The 18,098-nt window shown below is 41.0% G+C and overlaps 1 protein-coding gene across 2 annotated transcripts in view; it reads right to left on the bottom strand.

The window, feature by feature from the left end:
- Positions 1–8,614, bottom strand: part of LOC116584745 (inhibitor of carbonic anhydrase-like) — a 43,534-nt gene extending 34,920 nt beyond the window's left edge. The window contains exon 1 of one of the 2 annotated variants that reach the window (XM_032333471.1): positions 8,385–8,614. In XM_032333471.1, the coding sequence (XP_032189362.1) occupies positions 8,385–8,427 (43 nt within the window). In that variant the 5' untranslated portion in view covers positions 8,428–8,614. The remainder of the gene's footprint in view (positions 1–8,384) is intronic. The other variant, XM_032333462.1, reaches the window with a different exon arrangement.
- Positions 8,615–18,098: the final 9,484 nt, after the last annotated feature.

The following is an 18,098-nucleotide window of genomic DNA, read 5'->3' as shown; positions in this document are numbered from 1 at the left end:
CACCAATAATGAAGCAGCAGAAAGAGATGTTAAGAAACAATCCCATTTAAATTGCACCCCAAATAATAAGATACCTAGGAATAAACCTAACCAAAGAGGTAAAAGATCTGTACTCTGAAAACTATAAAACACTGATTACAGAAATTGAAGATGACACAAAGAAATAGAATGCTCATGGATTGGAAAAACAAATATTGTTAAAATGTCTGCACTACCCAAAGTAACCTACACATTTAATGCAATACCTTTCAAAATACCAACAGCATTTTTCACAGAACTAGAATAAATAATCCTAAAATTTGTGTGGAACCACAAAAGACCCCCAGGAGCCAAAGCAATGTTGAAAAAGAAAAGCAGAACAGGAAGCATCACAATTCTGGACTTCAAGTTATATCACAAAGTTGCAGTAATCAAAATAGTATGGTATTGGCACAAAAATAGACACACGGATCAATGGAACAGAATAGAAATAAACCCATAATTATGTGGTCAATTAATCTTTGACAAAGCAGGAAAGAATATCCAATGGGAAAAGATGCTTTTTTTTTTTTTTAAGACTCTATCCATCTGTTTGACAGACAGAGACCACAAGCAGGCAGAGAGAGAGAGAGGATGAAGCAGGCTCCCTGCTGAGCAGAGAGCCCAATGCGGGCTCAATCCCAGGACCCTGGGATCAGGAACTGAGCCGAAGGCAGAGGCTTTAACCCACTGAGCCACCCAGGCGCCCCAAAAGATATTCTCTCTAACAAATGGTGATGGGAAAACTGAAAGGCAATATGCAAACGAATGAAACTGGAGCACCTTCTCACACCACAAACAAACACAAATTCAAAATAGATTAAAGACCTAAATATGAGACCTGAAACCATAAAAATCCTAGAAGAGAACACAAGCAATAACTACTTTGTCATCAGCCATAGCAACTTCTTCCTAGATACGTCTTCTGAGGCAAGGGAAACAAATGCAAAAATAAACTACTGATGGTTCACCTCCCCTTCCAATTTCCCCCAACTCCCTTTGGGTTTTGAAGGGGCAGGGGGTGGGAGATCGGGGTACCAGGTGGTGGGTATTATAGAGGGCACCGATTGCATGGAGCACTGGGTGTGGTGCAAAAATAATGAATACTGTTATGCTGAAAATAAAAAATAAATTTAAAAAAAAATAAAATTTTTTAAAAAACTACTGAGACTATATAAAAATAAAAAGCTTCTGCACAGAGAAGGAAACAATCAACAAAACTAAAAGGCAACCTATGGAATAGGAGGAGATACTTGCAAATGACATATCTGATAAAGGGTTAGTATCCAAAATCAATAAAGAACTTATACAACTCTACACCCCAAAACCAAACAATCCAATTGAAAAATGGGCAGAAGGGGCACCTGGGTGGCTCAGGTGGTTAAGCTTCTGCCTTCGGCTGGGGTCATGAACCCTGGGTCCTGAGATTGGGTCCCACATCCAGCTCCCTGCTCAGGAGGGATGCTGCTTCTCCCTCTCTTACTTCCCCTGCTTGTGTTCTCATTCTGTGTGTGTGTGTGTGTGTGTGTGTGTGTGTGTGTCAAATAAATAAATAACATCTTTTTAAAAAAGGACAGTAGACATGAACAGACATTTCTCTAAAGAAGACATCCAGATGGTCAACGAACATGAAAAAGATGTTCAACAGCACTCATCAGCAGCAAAATGCAAATCAAAACTACAAGGAGATACCAACTCACACCTGTCAGAAGGGTTAAAATAAAAAACACAAGAAACAACGAGTGTTGGCAGGGATGTGGAGTAAAAAGGACACTTGTGCAGTGTTGGTAGGAATGCAAACTGGTGCAGCCACTGTGGAAAACAGTTTGGAGGTTCCTGAAAAAAGTTAGAAATAGAACCATCCTACAATCCAGCAATCATACCACTGGGTATCTACCCAAACAATGAAAGAACACTAATTCAAAGGGATACATGCTCTCCTATAGTTAAGGCAGCATTACTTACAACAGCCAAGATATGGAAGCAGCTCAAATGTCCACTGATAGAGGAATGGATAGATAAGATGAGATAGATAGATAGGTAATGGAATATTATTCAGCCATAAAAGGAATGAACCCCTTTAACAGAATGAAATCTTGCCATTTGCAAAGACATGGATGGAGCTAGAGTATAAAGCTAAGCAAAATAAACCAGTCAGAGAAAGACAAATACCATATGACTTCATTTGAATGTAGAATTTAAGGAAGAAAACAAACATGCAAAGGGGAAAAAATGAGAGAGAGAGAGAAACTTGTAGAGAACAATCTGCTGGTTACCAGAGGAGACGGGTGGGGGGATGAATGAAATAAATAATGGGAACTAGGGAGTACACTTATGGTGATGAGCACTAGATGATGTGTGGAATTGTCCAATCAATATACTGTACAAATAAATAAATGAAATCTTGAAAGACATTATTGAATGTCTTCTGAAAGGAAGCTCAGAGAGAGAAAAAAAAGAGAGACTGAAAAACCAATAAAAAGAGACTAAGTGACTTTTCACACAATGTCAAGTGATCTAACATACATGTAAATGCAATCCTAGGGGAAAAGAGGAAAGGGGCCTGAAAAAATACACGAAGAACAATTTGCCCAGAGTTTTTCTGGGCAATGTTAAGAAATGTTAAGAAAATGTTAAGAAAACTACAAACTCATAGTTCTAGAGCAACCAGATAAAAGAGACAAATTAAGTACAGAGGAACAAAGATAATAAATATCACAGACTTTTTGTCAGAAAAATATCATAGGCTTTTTGTCTATGACTTTTGTAGACAAGTCATAGACAAAGGAATAATACCATCCAAGTGATAAAATAAAAATAACCCGCCAACTGGGATGCCTGGGTGGCTCAGTTGGTTAAGCATCTAACTTTATTTTGGCTCAGGGTCATGACTTCAGGGTCCTGAGATCAAGCTCCACATAGTGTTCCGCGTTCAGCTCTGCCCCTCTCCTCTCCTTCACACTCTGTCTCTAAAATATATAAAATCTTTTTAAAAATAAGTAAATAAATAAAGCAGGAAGCCCAGAACCAGAAGTTCTCACACCTTACCACTCCTTGTCAATTGCAAACCCCAACAGGAAGGGAGGTACCCTGCATTCCTAACAGGAAGAAACATATACTTAACTACCTCAGCAGGAGGAAGAGATTTTCTCTATGCCAAGCAACAGCCCAGCCGATAAGAGACTGTCACAACTTGGCCACTGAAAACCCACTATGCTCAAAATTTCCGGTTTTCTCCAACGGTCTTCTTGTTTATAATAGCACCTTCCAACTACCCTCTTTCTCTCTCTCTCTTTAAAACAAAACAAAACAAAGCAAGCAAGCAAACAAACAAACAAACAAACAAAAAATCTCCTGTCTTTTGTTCTCTAGTCTTACCTACGGTTTTGCCACAGCTTACATGCCCTGAAATATGATTTTCTGCTATTCCCAAATTACCCATTTTTCCTGGTAAAATAACTGAGAGTGGTGGGTTAACACTTCTCAAAATGATCTATATATTAAATGAAACCTCAAAAATATTTCAAGACTAAACTCCCTTTCTATAGTAATTGACAAGCCAATTCAAAAATGTGTATGTAGGGGCACCTGGGTGGCTCAGTGGGTTAAGCCGCTGCCTTCGGCTCAGGTCATGATCTCAGGGTCCTGGGATCGAGTCCCGCATCGGGCTCTCTGCTCAGCAGGGAGCCTGCTTCCCTCTCTCTCTGCCTTCCTCTCCATCTACTTGTGATTTCTCTCTGTCAAATAAATAAAATCTTAAAAAAAAAAAAAAAAAAAAAAAGAAAACTCTTTTAAAAAAAAAAAAAAACAAAAAAACAAAAATGTGTATGTATACACAAAGTATCTAAATGGCCAAACCAACCCTGAAGTAGTACCATAGAGTTGAAGGGCTCATTCCACCTGATTTCTAGAGTTACTATAAAGCTACTGTAATCAAGACAGTGTGATATTGGCACAATGAGAGACATACAGCTTAACAGAACAGAACAGAGAACAGAGAGTCTAGAAAGTAACCCACATTTATAGAGTCAGCAGATTTCCAACAAAGCTGCTAAGGTAATTCAGTGGAGAAAGAATATCCTTTTTGAAGACAAGTCATGGGAATGCCTGGGTGGCTGTAAGCATCTGCCTTCAGCCCAGGTCATGATCCCACGGTCCTGGGATAGAGTCCCTCATCGGGCGGGCTTCCTGCTCAGTGGGGAGCCTGCTTCTCCCTCTGCTCAATGCTCCCCTGCTTGTGCTCTCTCTCTCTGTGTCAAATAAACAAAATCTTAAAAACAAAAACAAGTCCTGGAATAACTAGATATTCATGTGAGAAAAATGAATTTCAACATTTACTTGAACCATACACAAAAACTACAAATGTATCATAGATCAAAACAGAAAAGCTGAAGCTATAACAAATGTAGTCATCCGGCATGTGTACCTGAATGTTTATAGCAGCAATGTCCGCAATAGTCAAACTATGGAAAGAACCTAGATGTCCATCAACAGATGAATGGATAAAGAAGATGTGGTATATATACACAATGCAACACTATGCAGCTATCAAAAAAACGAAATCTTGCCATTTGCAATGACATGGATGGACCTAGAGGGTATTATGCTAAGCAAAATAAGTCAATCAGAGAAAGACAATTGTCATATGATCTCACTGATATGAGAAATTTCAGAGGCAGGGTGGGGGATCGTGGGGGTAGGGAGGGAAAAATGAAACAAGATGGGAATGGGGAGGGAGACAAACCATAAGAGACTCTTTATTTCACAAATCAAATTTAAGGTTGCTGAGGGGTGGGTGGGAGGGATAGGGTGGCTGGGTGCTGCACATTGGAGAAGGTAGGTGCTATGGTGAGTGCTATGAATTGTGTAAGACTGATGATTCATAGACCTGTACCCCTGAAGCAAATAATACATTATATGTTAAAAAAAAACTTCTACAATAAAATAAAATAAAACAAAATGTTGCAACTTTGGAGCAGCCAATTATATTTTTAGAGAGGACATAGAATGTAATAACCAAAACATAAAAATTTGGTAAATGAACTTGGTCAAAATGTAAAACATTCATTCTTCATAGGATGGTGTTCAGAAAATGAAAAGAAGCTAAGCTACAAACTTGGAAAAAATAATTGCAATACATCTATGTGACCAAGGACTTGTATCCAGAATATATAAAGGGCTTTTAACTCAGTAATAATCCAAATAACCAAATTTTAAAAATGGGACAAGATTTGAACACATAATTCATAAAAGAAAATACATGAGTGGCCAGTAAGAACATAGAAAGACACCCAACATCACTGTTCATCAATGAAATGTAAAGTAAAACCATGGTGAAATACCACAGCAGAAGTGGTTAATGTGCAAAGACTGATAATACCAAGCGTTGGTGGGATGCAGAGGAACTGAAATTGTCCTACATTGCTGGCAGCAAAGTAAAATGGTACAACTACTCAACAAAATTTGGAATTTTCTTAACTAGTTAAATATGACCCAGAAATATTACTCCTAGAAACTTGCCTAAAAGAAATGAAAACCTGGGGTGCCTGGGTGGCTCAGTCTGGGAAGTATCTGTCTGCCTTTGGCTCAGGTCATGATCTTAGGGTCCTCAGATCGTGTCCCTGAGCAAGAAGCCTGGTTCTCTTTCTGCCTGCCACTCCCCCTGCTTCTGTGCTCTCTCTGACAAATAAATAAAATCTTAAAAACAAAACAACAACAACACCAAAAAAAAAAAAAAACAAGAAATGAAAACATGTCTACCCAAAGATTTATACAATAAGTTCATAAGCAGCCTTATTCATAATATCCCCCAAAAGTTCATCAACAGCTGAAGAGGTAGACAAACTGTGGTAAAGCCATACAGTGGAATAGGGCTAATCAATAAAGAGAAACAAACTTTGAAACATGCAACAATGTGAATGAATCGCTAAACAATTGTGCTGTGTGAAGCCAGTCATGATAGACTATGTACTGGGTGATTCCATTTATGTGAAACAGCAAAACTTATCTATAATGGCAGAAAGTGGGAATGAGGAGGAGGAGGACACTTTGGGAGTGATGGAAATGTTCTATACCTTGATCATGGTGGAAGTAACATGGGCAGGTGGAGTTACCAAAATTCATTAAACTACATGTATACTTAACAGTGAGAGATAAAGACAGAACACAAGTAGGCAGAGTGGCAGGCAGAGGGAGAGAGATAAGCAGGCTCCCTGCTGAGCAGGGAGCCCAATGTGGGACTCCATCACAGGACGCTGGGATCATGACCTGAACCAAAGGCAGCCGCTCAGCTGACTGAGCCACCCAGGCATCCCAGTAAAAATTATTTTAAAAAAGAAAGAGAAACAGAGACTACAAGCCAGCTAGCCTAAGCCAATTCAGTAACACTCCATGTCAGTCATGTGACAATTTCAAGAAAGGACATTCAGGGCCCACTGTTGATATTTCAGATGGATCCTGGGAGGGAAAAGCTGCTGGTGGCCACATGCTCACCGCGTGGAGAAATCTCATAGGCTCCGGAAAGGCTGAGGTAGAAGGGGGAGGCCAAAGTGGACGTACAGACTGTTCTGAACCTTTGGTTCTTGGCTCTTGCAAGGTCTACTAATAACAACCCCCCCTCTTCTGATCTTTTTAATTTTAAGCTGTTTGGTTGCCTGTCTGGCATTTGCCATCAGAAGAGCTTTTGTCAGAAGAGAACACTGAGCTTTGAAGAAAGCACATCCTAGACTCCACCCTGATCCATATCCAGTGCCCAGTGGGAAGGACCGTGGGGTTGTGGGAATGGGGGAGAGGTAGGCAGCTCTTGCCTCTGGTTTGTAAATAAAGAGCTGATTGGGAAATGAGCTTTCATTCAGTGCCCTGACATTGCCAGGAGAGGAGATAAAGGAAGAAAAACAACACACGTTCTATCCAGGAGGAACTGGGGAGCAACCAAGGGCCTTCACTCTGGATTTCCTGGTGGCTGTAGGTGGAACATGGCTGTCCACTATCTTTCCAGCCTTTCCCAGCCCCAGCAGATCTGGCTGTGTGGCCCCATGTGGCAGTGGTAGGCCATCGCGCTCCTTGCCCTGCCTGCCTTGTTCTCCCCCTGCCGTCCCCAGGTTACCCCTCTCCTCAGGTAAGACACCTTACCACTCCGGAAGTTATTTAAAACCGCCTCTCCCGCTACCCCCTGCGTGTTCCCTCTCTCACTTTTTCTCTCTCTGTCAAATGGATGAATAAGATCTTTAAAAACAAACAAACAACAACAGCCTGAGGCTGAGCCTGAGGAACCAGGGCTAGAAAGAACCAACACTTGTTGAGCCTTGGTGGGGGGGTGGTTCATATGCATGAGCCCATTGACCATGTACCACAACTTACCTTCCTTACAGTTACCCAGCTGAGAGCCCTGGGCTCCTTCTATCCAACACAAGAAGGAGCCCCCTACATTTATGTGCAGGATTTTTATCAGTGATACTCACCTGTGTCTAGAGCTCTATCATTAGGTACATTATCTCATTATACTTTTGCAGTGTTGGTTGTGAAAAAGCAATTGCTACTGAACTAAGGAGGAAACCAGTTCAGTGAGGTAAGGGATGGCCCAGAGTCACACAGAACTGAGTGGCAGGTGGATCCTATTCTAGGATGATTGCTTTTCCCATATGTTCCTCTACCTCTTCCTTGTGTGGTAAGGATGGGAGATGTTGTACAGTTCAAAGCAGAAAAACCCCTCCTGGTTAGATACCTGACAGGACAAGAATACCTAACACTAAGCCCCTCTCCTACTTAATGATAACATAGTCATGAACCCTGGGGAAAATCCCTTCTCTCCTCTGATCCTATTTCCTTGGCTGTGAACAGGAACAACAGCTTCCAGGCCAGGTGTCATAAATCTTTTCCGGAATGGGCTAGTGAGTATTTTAGGCTTTGTGGGATATATGGTCTCTGTAGCAACTACTCAGTTCTGTCCTTGAAGCCAGAAAGCAACCACAGGTAATAAATACTTCATCTGAATGAGCACGATTGTGTTCCAATAAAATTTTATTTATAGATACTGAAATTTTAAATTCTTATAATTTTCATGTGTCAAAATTGTTGTTCTTTTTATCTTCTTTCAACCATTTCAAGATGTAAAAAGCTATCCTTAGCTCCCCCAGCTGTACATCAGGAAGCAAGCCGGATTTGGGCCCCTGCCCTAGGCTACAAAAGTTTGTTGGGTGCCTGCGAGCACCACCGGGCAGAAGCACCTTGGGACCAGCCAGGCCCTGGGCTGCTTCCGGACTCCTTAGACCCAGGCTGTGCGGGGTCCCTCTACGACTGACCCTCCGCTGGCACCCAGTCCGGGTCTTGGAGAGCAAGACCCCACCGGGCTCCCAGAGCGCACTCACCCAGGGTCCCTGCACACAGCAGGGCGTAGATGGCGAGCCTCATAGTCCGCTGCGGGTAGGCGACACTGACTCGCGGCTCTCTGCGCCTAAGTAGGCGGCTGTGTGTTGCGGAGGGTCTGGGTTAGGGTGGCGGATCCGCCTACTCCGAAGAGTCAGCCTTTTGGGCAAATCACCCTCGCCACACCCCCCGACCCCTCCCAGGGGCCGCTCGCCTGCAGCCCGGGCCCTCCGCAAGGCTGGAGCGCGGCAAGCTTCGGGCTACGCTCCCGCTGACCCGCGGCCACCCCCTCGGCCCAGCTCCAAGAGCCGCGAGGCTGCACCTCTGCTCGCGGGAGGGGGTCGGCCTGCCGGAGGTGCGAGTGGAAGCAAACTCGGACTCCGCTGCACTGTCGGCCTTCTCAGAGACAAACCGAGGCCGGAGGCAAGTGATCCGCCGGACTCCCAGTTTAGTGACTAGAACGTCAGTTCCTTGACCCCTGGGCCATCATATAGCCAAGCAGCTCTTAGATGTTTGGAAAAGACGGACTCCATAGGAATGGGGATCCACAGGATGAAACCTAGGGACTCTTCCCCCAGGGAAGCATGTGCACACTTACGCACAAAGTTTCAGCACAATTTTCAGGAATCATCAAACTCTTCTTCGAAAGCTTCTCCGCAGCCCGCTCCAGGTCCCTCCCGGAAGCCCCTCTTGTAAAAGACACGGTTCTGTACAACCCTCTGCTGAAGGCTAAGGTCAGGTGAGACACTGAACCTGAGAGCGCTGCTTCTGCTTGGTCCTGCCGCCTACAGCCCAGTCCTCCTGAAGTCTGTGAGCTCCACTTGGGGAAAATTTAGATCAAGTTTTAACAACTTTTGCTGAAGTATAATAAACAAACCTAAAACTTTACACATCGTAAGTGCACAACGAATTATCGCCAGGTGAACACATCCGTATAACCACCACCCACATCACCGAACAGAGGTGGGGCCTGGATGGCTCAGACGTTAAGCTTCTGCCTTCCCTCAGGTCATGATGCCAGGGTCCTGGGATGGAGCCCCACATGGGGGTCCCTGCTCCGCGGGAAGTCTGCTTCTCCCTCTCCCACTCCCTTGCTTGTGTTCCTGCTCTCGCTCTTTCTCTCTCTCTGTCAAATAAATAAATGAATAAAATCTTTAAAACAAAACAAAAAAACATGAACAGAGCTGGGATGGTCCCTGGTGCCTTCTTTCAGTGGCTTCCCATTCCCCTGCAAAGATATACGTTATCCTGACTTCTAACAACATAGACAAATGTTGTTGATTTTTTAACATTATAGATATGGAACCATATAATATATACAATTTTGTGTCTGGCTTCTTTCATTTAAGTTTTTATTTGTAAGATTCCTCATTGTTGTTGTGTATAGCTGTCTTTCATGTGTTCTCTGTGTTGCATATTATCCCATTCTTTATCTTTCTTTTTGGTGATAGTAGTTTCTAGTTTGTGCTCTTATAAAGAGCCAGAGAGTGCTGCTATAAACATTCTAGCACATGTGTTTTAGTACATGTAGGTATGCATTTTGTAGGATATTTCCTGGGAAGAGTAATTGCTTGGTCAATAAGTAGAAATATGTCTAATACGTACTACCAAACAGTTTTGCAAAGTGGTTGAACCAATTTGCACTCCCAACTTAAGAATATGAGAGCTTGGGCGCCTGGGTGGCTCAGTGGGTTAAGCCTCTGCCAGCAACTCAGGTCATGATCTCAGGGTCCTGGGATCAAGTCCCGCATCTGGCTCTCTGTTCAGCAGGGAGCCTGCTTCCCTCTCTCTCTCTGCCTGCATCTCTGTCTACTTGTGATCTCTTTCTGTCAAATAAACAAATATAATCTTTAAAAAAAAAAAAAAGGAAGAATATGAGTTTGGTTGCTCCACATTCTGTTTTGGTAAGAGTGTTACTGGTTTTACACTCTAATTTTGAGTTTCTCTAATGGCTAATGAGGCTGAGCATCTTTCTATATGCATATTGGCTGTGTGGGTGCCTCTTGTATAAAGTATTAGTTCAATTCTTTAGCACTAAATATATTTTAAATAGGCTTTCATTGAATTAAGTTTAGGGATTGGCAATACAATTATTCAAACTATAAACCAAGGCTTGTCTAATAAAGCATCCTTGGAACAGGGCCTTAAGAATGTAAGACTGCGCTATATTTTTTGAACCCATCGTAACTATTTATTCTGCATCCTCGTCTTGTGTGCAAAGGATGAATCTTTGCTAAGTAAATATTGTTGTTTGTTTCAGTCCCAGTCAAGATTGTAACAAATTCTTCCCTCCGGCAGAGATTGACCCTGCCTTCACGGAGGCCAGAGATAGTCCTGAAGGAGTTAGAAAAGATTGTAAATCACAGAATTCACAAGGTCAAGGGCATGAGATCATGATATACAAACCTGGGCTCTTTTCTCTCTAATACACATGCACACGGGCATGCGTGTATGCATGCAGACACACATACACACACACACACACACACACCTCAAACAGCTTACCCTCTTCCTTCTGTACCTTACAGACTTCACCATCTTTGGACAACCCAGTGGGAGTTTGTCCTAATTCCTCTACCTCTTCACACCACCTCTAGCCAACTGAGTTAAGTTTTCAATTTAAGGGACATACACTGTCTCTCTCTGTGTACCAGATGACTAGGGACAGGGTGGAGTGAGGAGAGGTCCCCTCACATCTGGTGACCCTCTGGACGTTGGAGCAAAGACCAGCTGGAGCCCACTGAGACAAGCATATGAGCCTCAGTTACACAGGGACTGTGCTTTCCAGAGAGGCAGTCAACACCCCTGCTGACCACAGCCTATCTGCTCTTGAGCTGGAAATAACTACATCTTTCTGGTCAGAGATTAAAGCAATCTCTGGACCAGTGATCCCTGCTGAAGAGCAACCCAAAGAAAATGATGAACAAGTTCTCACTTTGCTGAGATGCTCATCAGGATGTCCCTGGCATAAGATTTGCCCTAGAGACTGCTAAGAGGTAAACCCTTCCTCGGTACCTGCTGTGATAATGGCATACAAGACCTGAAAGCCTGCTACATCCACCCCATGCTGAAGACATGAGAGGGCAGAGGTTCTAAGAGGGGTCTCAGCTACTTCTCCTTGGAGTCAAGGAATTCTTTGACCTTTAGAATTTCTGAAAATGAGAATAAGAGTCTTTTCCTTTGTCTAATCTAGAAGAAAAGGAATTTATATAGTTTTTAAAAAAGATTTTATTTATTTGACAGACAGAGATCACAAGTAGACAGAGAGGCAGGCAGAGAGAGAGAGAGGGGAAGCAGGCTCGCCACTGAGCGCAGAGCCCAGTGCAGGGTTTGATCATGACCTGAGCTGAAGGCAGAGGCTTAACCCACTGAGCCACCCAGGCACCCCAAGAATTTATATAGTTTTAATGCAAACCTTTTATTGAACTTGAACATACACATAGTGTATAAATCATAAGTGAGCAGCTCATATGGCCAGTATTCAGATAGAGAAAGGGAATATTACCAGTACCCTACAAGACCCCTCCACTCCTGCCTTATAGCCACCAATGACCAATGGTCATTGTTATTCTGTTTTTGAGCACCATCACATTTGTGCTTACATTTGTCAGCTCTGTTGTTTCATATATATCCAGGCAGATTTGGTTAAATACTACCGCAATAAATATCACAATGAAGAGATTTAAATGAATTTGTGGTTTCCCAGAGCATATGAAAATGATGTTTACAGTATTCTGTAGTCTGTTAAGCATGAAATGAGATTATGTCTATCAAAATGTACATACCTTCATTAAAAACACTTCATTGCTTGAAAATGCTGCCCATCATCTATACTTTCAGTGAGTCATAATCATAGATTCCGGATGACTGTCACAAATATGATAATAAAGTTTGAAATATTGTGGGAATTACCAAAAGGAGACACAAAGACACACTGCAAGCAAATGCTGTTGGAGAAAAGGGCACCCACTGCCTTGTTCGACGTAGGGTTACCACAAACCTCCCATTGTGAAATATGACACACAGTAAAACTGTGTGTCACTGTGAAACACAATTTAAAGCAAAGTGCAATAAAATGAGGCATGCCTTTATTATAGTTCTCATTGCTCGGTGGTATTCCAATGGTGAACATATATCATTGAGTATCGATGGAAATGTGGTTGTTGCTTTTTATTTTTTTTTCAATTTAAGGCTATTACGAAGTAATCCTGCTGTAAAAATTCTTGTATTTGTCTGTTGCTGAAGATGTGTATGCATTTCTATTGATATAGTAACAGAATGCAGTTGCTACATTCCAGGGTACACCGATATTCTGCTTTAATAAGTGCCAGTTTTTTAATGTGGTTGTACAATTTCCACTCTTCTACATCCAACAGTGTATGAAAGTTCCAGTTGCCCCATGTCCTTGTTAATATTCAGTTTGGAATGAAATAAAATTTATAAATTTAAATCTTATTTAAATTTTAGCTATTCTGGAGTACATGATGAAGTTCATCATAGTTTTAATATTAATTACCCTGATAAATAATAAAGCTGAATACATTTTCATGTTTATTGGCAAGTTAGATAACTTCCTTTGGGATGTGCCCATTTTTCTATTGGATTGTTTGCTTATTTTTTTATTGAGTTGTAGGAGTTTTTTATATATTATTGCTATGAGAACTTTGTTGGATGTATTTCAAATATTTTCTCCCATTTTGTGGCATACCTTTCACTCTCTTAATAGTGTCTCTTGGTAAACACAAATTTTAAATATTTCTGAGAGAAATTCCAACATATTCCTTTATGTTTAGCACTTTTTACATACTGTTTAAAAAATCCTTGCCAGTACCAAGTTCATGAAAATGTTCTGTTTCCTTCTGAAAGCTTCATAGATTTTACATACCCCTTACATTTAGATCTAGAATCCACCTGGAAATGATTTTTTAAAAAATACATAGACAGATTATTTTCCAGTCAGTTTAAAGAGAAATTGGGTTAAAAGAAGCAGGTGACTTGTTTTACTGACTTTTTTCCCCCCTTAATATTCACTCATTAAGTCTCCTTGAATTTTATTTTTTATTTTTTTAAAGATTTTATTTATTTATTTGTCAGAGAGAGCACAAGCAAGGGGAGCTGCAGGCAAAGGGAGGATTAGGCTCCCCACTGAGGAAGGAGCTGGATGCTGGACTTGATGCCAGGACCCTGGGATCATGACCTCAGCTGACAGCAGATGCTTAACCAACTGAGCCTCCCAGGCACCCATGTCTCCTTGAATTTAACAAATGATATATAAGCCCTTTAATTTGTACTATATAACTATAGTTATAAACTAAATAACTTGGTGAGCTAGCATAATGTCATAGAAGACAAAGCTCAGCCACATGGCCTAGGAGATTTTAGAATTGATGTTTGTGAATGGTGTGAGATAGGAGCCTATATTCATTTTTCTCCCATGTATATGTCCAGTGGACCCAGCACCATAACTGGAAAGATGATTCTTCCCTTATTGTACTTTAATATAAACTTTGTTCAAAATTAGGCAGTTATACATATGTTTCAGGACTCTCCATTCTGTTCTACTGATCAAGCCTTCCATTTATATCTCACTGTCTCAATTTCTATAGCTTTAAGTCTTGCAAACTCATGACATAAGTCCTTGGATTCTTTCATCTTCAAGATAGACTTGGGTTTGTTTGTTGTTACTATTTTGGCTTTTGCCGTACCATATAAATTTTAGAACTGACATGTCAATTTCCAGGAAAAAAAAACAACAACAACCCAACCCTGCAGATACTTGATTGGAACTATCCAAAAATACAGATCAGTTTGGAGGGATTTGACATCGCCACAATATTGACCCTTGCAATTCATGAACATGGTATATCTCTGCAATTATTTAGGCCTTCTTTACTAGTTCTTCTCTTGATAATATTTTGTAGTGTTCAGTTTAGGGGTCTTGAACATCCTTACTAGATTTGTTCCTAGATAGCAACTGGCTTTTGGTACTATTATAAATGGGGTCATGATTTTAGTTTATTTCCCACTTGCTTGTTGCTGGTATATGAAAAAAACAATTGGTTTTTGTATACCAACCTTGAATTTAGTGATCTTACTAAATTACATTATTAGTTATAATAAGTTCTTTTGGATTTTCTGTGTACATCCTTGTGCCTTTGTGAATCATGTTTTTGTTTCTTCTTTTTCAATTCTTATAATTTTATTTCTTTTTCTTGATTTACTGCACTGACTGGGACTTCTAGTACATCACTACATAGAAGTACTGATAGAGGAGGAAAGTTTTCAATAATTCATCATTGGGTAAAATGTTTGCTAGAGTTTTGCTTCATTTTAGATATTATTTATCAAATTAAAGAAGCTCCCTTCCTTCCTGGTTTGCCTATTTTTTTTTCTTTAAATCATGAATGAAAGCTGAATTTTTATCAAGTTTTTTTTCTGTACCTATGGAGATAATCATATGATTTCTCCTCCTTTTTCTGTCGACATGGTGAACTACTCTGACTTTTAAATGTTAATCCACTATTACATTCCTGGAATAATCTCCACTTTGTTGTTACATATAATGTTTTTAATATATAGCTGAACTTGAATTTTAAATGTTTTGCTTAGGATATTTGTTTAGGATATTTTGTTAGGATATTTTGCATCTATCTCATCTTTTTTTTTTATGAGAGAAATTAGTCTTCAATTTTACCCTCATTTTAATATCCCTATATGTTTGGTCTTAAGGTTATGTCTCTTATCCCCTCCCTTTTCTATTAATTTGGCACCTCTAAATCTCTAATGCCCTTAAATAAATGTTTTATGGTGCTTTATTCACATCTTCTAGATGTACTCCACAAGAGCACAATTCGTACATAAGTTACTTCTTCATGAAAGAGGCACAAGTAAGGATTATGTTAGCTACTAGTTTCTAACATTTATTTTTTAAGATTCTAGTATATTACTACTGGATTAATGAGTTTCATGGGTATGGTGCTCATTTATAACTGTTTCAGCTTTTCCTTCATTCATTCATAACTTTGAAAGGAAGTAGGGTCTATAAAAGTAGGCATCACATTTTTGTTGTTCAACATACTAATCCTAATGTTGGAAAATAGTGTCTTATAGGGCATCCAGAAGGCTCAGTCAGTAAAGCATCTGACTTCATTTCAGTTCATTATCTCAGGGTCCTGGAATCAAGCCCTGTTTCAGGCTCCTCATTCAGTGGGGAATCTGCTTGTCCCTCTGCCCCTCCTCTGCTTATACACACTCTCTCAAATAAGTAAAATCCTTTTAAAAAGAAAGAAAATAATGCCTGCTGTTATATAGGGCCCAAGAAAAGTATCAAATAGATGAATAAATGCACATAAATGATTGTCTCAAAAATGGGTTAAGCAATCTTGTCTGTAGGCCTTTGGACAAAAACCAAGTAGGGTCAAGAGATGAACATTTCTTCTAAGGTTAATGATCTACCTAAAGCTAACACAGCCTGAATCCAATAGGGCAGAGGTGCCATCTGCCCTCTGAGTGGAGCAAACTGTGAAAATGTCCTATGTACAAGAACAAAGTCATATTGCAAAGGAAGAACATCCAAAGTGCTAAAGCCATCTCTGTTGCTTTGGCACAACCTCTCACAATAGCAGAGCAGAAGGTAGGAAATTATATTGTGGGAAACAATATAAAGACTTCATGATGGCCTTTGGAAAATTAGGAATTTGTAAATTTTTAAAAAGATCTTATTTATTTGACACATAGAGAAATCACAAGTAGGCAGAGAGGCAGGTGGCGGGAGTGGGAGGAAGCAGGCTCCCCACTGAGCAGAGAGCCCAAATGGGGGGTCGATGCCAAGACCTTGAGATCATGACCTGAGCTGAAGGCAGAGGCTTAACCCACTGAGCCACCCAGGCACCCAGGAATTTGTAAATTTATCATTAACTGTGTACCAGGCACTGAAATAAGTGCTCTTCAAACATTAATTTATAGTAACCCTATGAGTAGATGCTATTATTATCCCTATTTCATAGAGGAAGAAAGTGAAGCACAGAGAGATTAAGAAACTTGTCCAAGGTCAGGCAATAGTACCTGTCAGAGCCAGGATTCAAACCAGGCAGCCCACTTCCATAGTCCATGATCTTCCCCATGTGGTCTCTAGTGTTTGTCTCTGGAGCAATTTTACTCTCTCTTCTTTCCAAGGGCCTTTGAGGTAATAAAGACAATTTTTGAAGTGACCACACATTTGTGAAAACCTTGTCAAGTTTAGATTGATTAGGTTGGTACCAGTTGCCATAGAAGTTGAAGCTCCAAATCTCAGTGACTTAACATAATAGAAGAAAGCCCAACTGGCAGCAGTGGTGGTGATTTGTTAGAGAGGCAGGGGTGAAGAATTCACCTGCCCAGCTCTGGTCAGTCATTCAGAGATCAAGACTGAGACAGTCTCTGCCATTTGCAACATGTGGCTTCCAAGCTTGCCCTGTGTGTTGACGTCCAGAGTAAGGAAGCGTGGAGGATAGTACAAGAGGTTTTCATGGACCACTTCTACCTATATTCTTTTGGCTATAACTCAGTCACATGACTTCACCTAGAGTAGATGAGAACTGCAATCCCTCGCTGGACAGCATCCCAACAACGACACACACCATGAAAGGGAAACACACATCTTGCGCCTTTTATCTCAGTTTGAGTTCCCACAGAAAACAGGCTCTTAAGTAAGACTTTTCAAGTGTTTTATTTGGTAAGTAAAGAAACACAGGTAAGAGGATGAGAAAGGGAAAAGAAAGCATCCAAAGCTAGATTTGGTTTACCTCTGGGAACCAGAGTAGAGTATCCCAATTGAGAAGTTTGCAAAGAAGAGTCTGTGTACACCTGTCAGTCATGGGTCATAATCTCACCCTCTAACCTACTGTGTAGGTGGTAAAGCAGACTCCTGGCATCAGAGAATGCCTTTATGCAAAAAAACACAGATGCTGGCAGTTGGAAGTTTGCCAATGTACTTACACATTGAAGGGATATGTCTGAATCACTAAAGGTCTGCTACAGTCTCTCCCAGAATCAACTTTATGGCCCAGTGACATATGGACTAAAAAGACAAGTTGCTTCCCCCTCCTTAGCCCTGCTCAATCACATACCTAATACACAATGGTGGGGCAGGAACAGAATAACTAAAATAAAACTCCCTTTCAGAAAGGGGAGGAGTAGAGAGAGACCCATAGTTGTTGCTAGTCAGGATCAACTTTGAAGTTCTACTAGGCAGTATTAGGTGGTTCCTCTGCCTGATTAGATTCAGATTCTGCTCTCTGAAAGTAGATTTTTGAAGTAGACCCTCTGGGAGGGTCTTCCTTCTCCATTATCTTCTCTAGCTACATCTGGATTGGACATTGAGGAGTTTGTGCTCCTCAGGGGCTGTATGAGTTTTCACCCATTTCCTATTGTGCAAGCTTGAAGACTGTCAAAGTTTGATTCCAGGTTTCTGGCTGCCTTCACAAAGCAACTATCTGAAAACCTTAGTATCCTTTGTATCTATTTGCTTCCAGTCAGTCCCATGTATTAGTCATCAACCTTGAACACAGGGCAAGGGGAAGTCCTGACTGATTAGCCTGGTGAAGATACACGAGACACTTTTAGAGCATTTTTTACTTCCACAGATAGTAAAAGAGAATAAGCCAAAGGTGCCAGCTCCCCAGCTCCTTGTCCCACACACCAAAAGGGATGACACTGAAAGAAAACAGCTGAGGACC

This window comes from Mustela erminea, chromosome 1 (genome assembly GCF_009829155.1).
Source record: "Mustela erminea isolate mMusErm1 chromosome 1, mMusErm1.Pri, whole genome shotgun sequence".
Taxonomy (NCBI): domain Eukaryota; kingdom Metazoa; phylum Chordata; class Mammalia; order Carnivora; family Mustelidae; genus Mustela; species Mustela erminea.
Note: the sequence above shows the minus strand (reverse complement) of the source record. Positions and strands in the feature narration are given on the sequence as shown.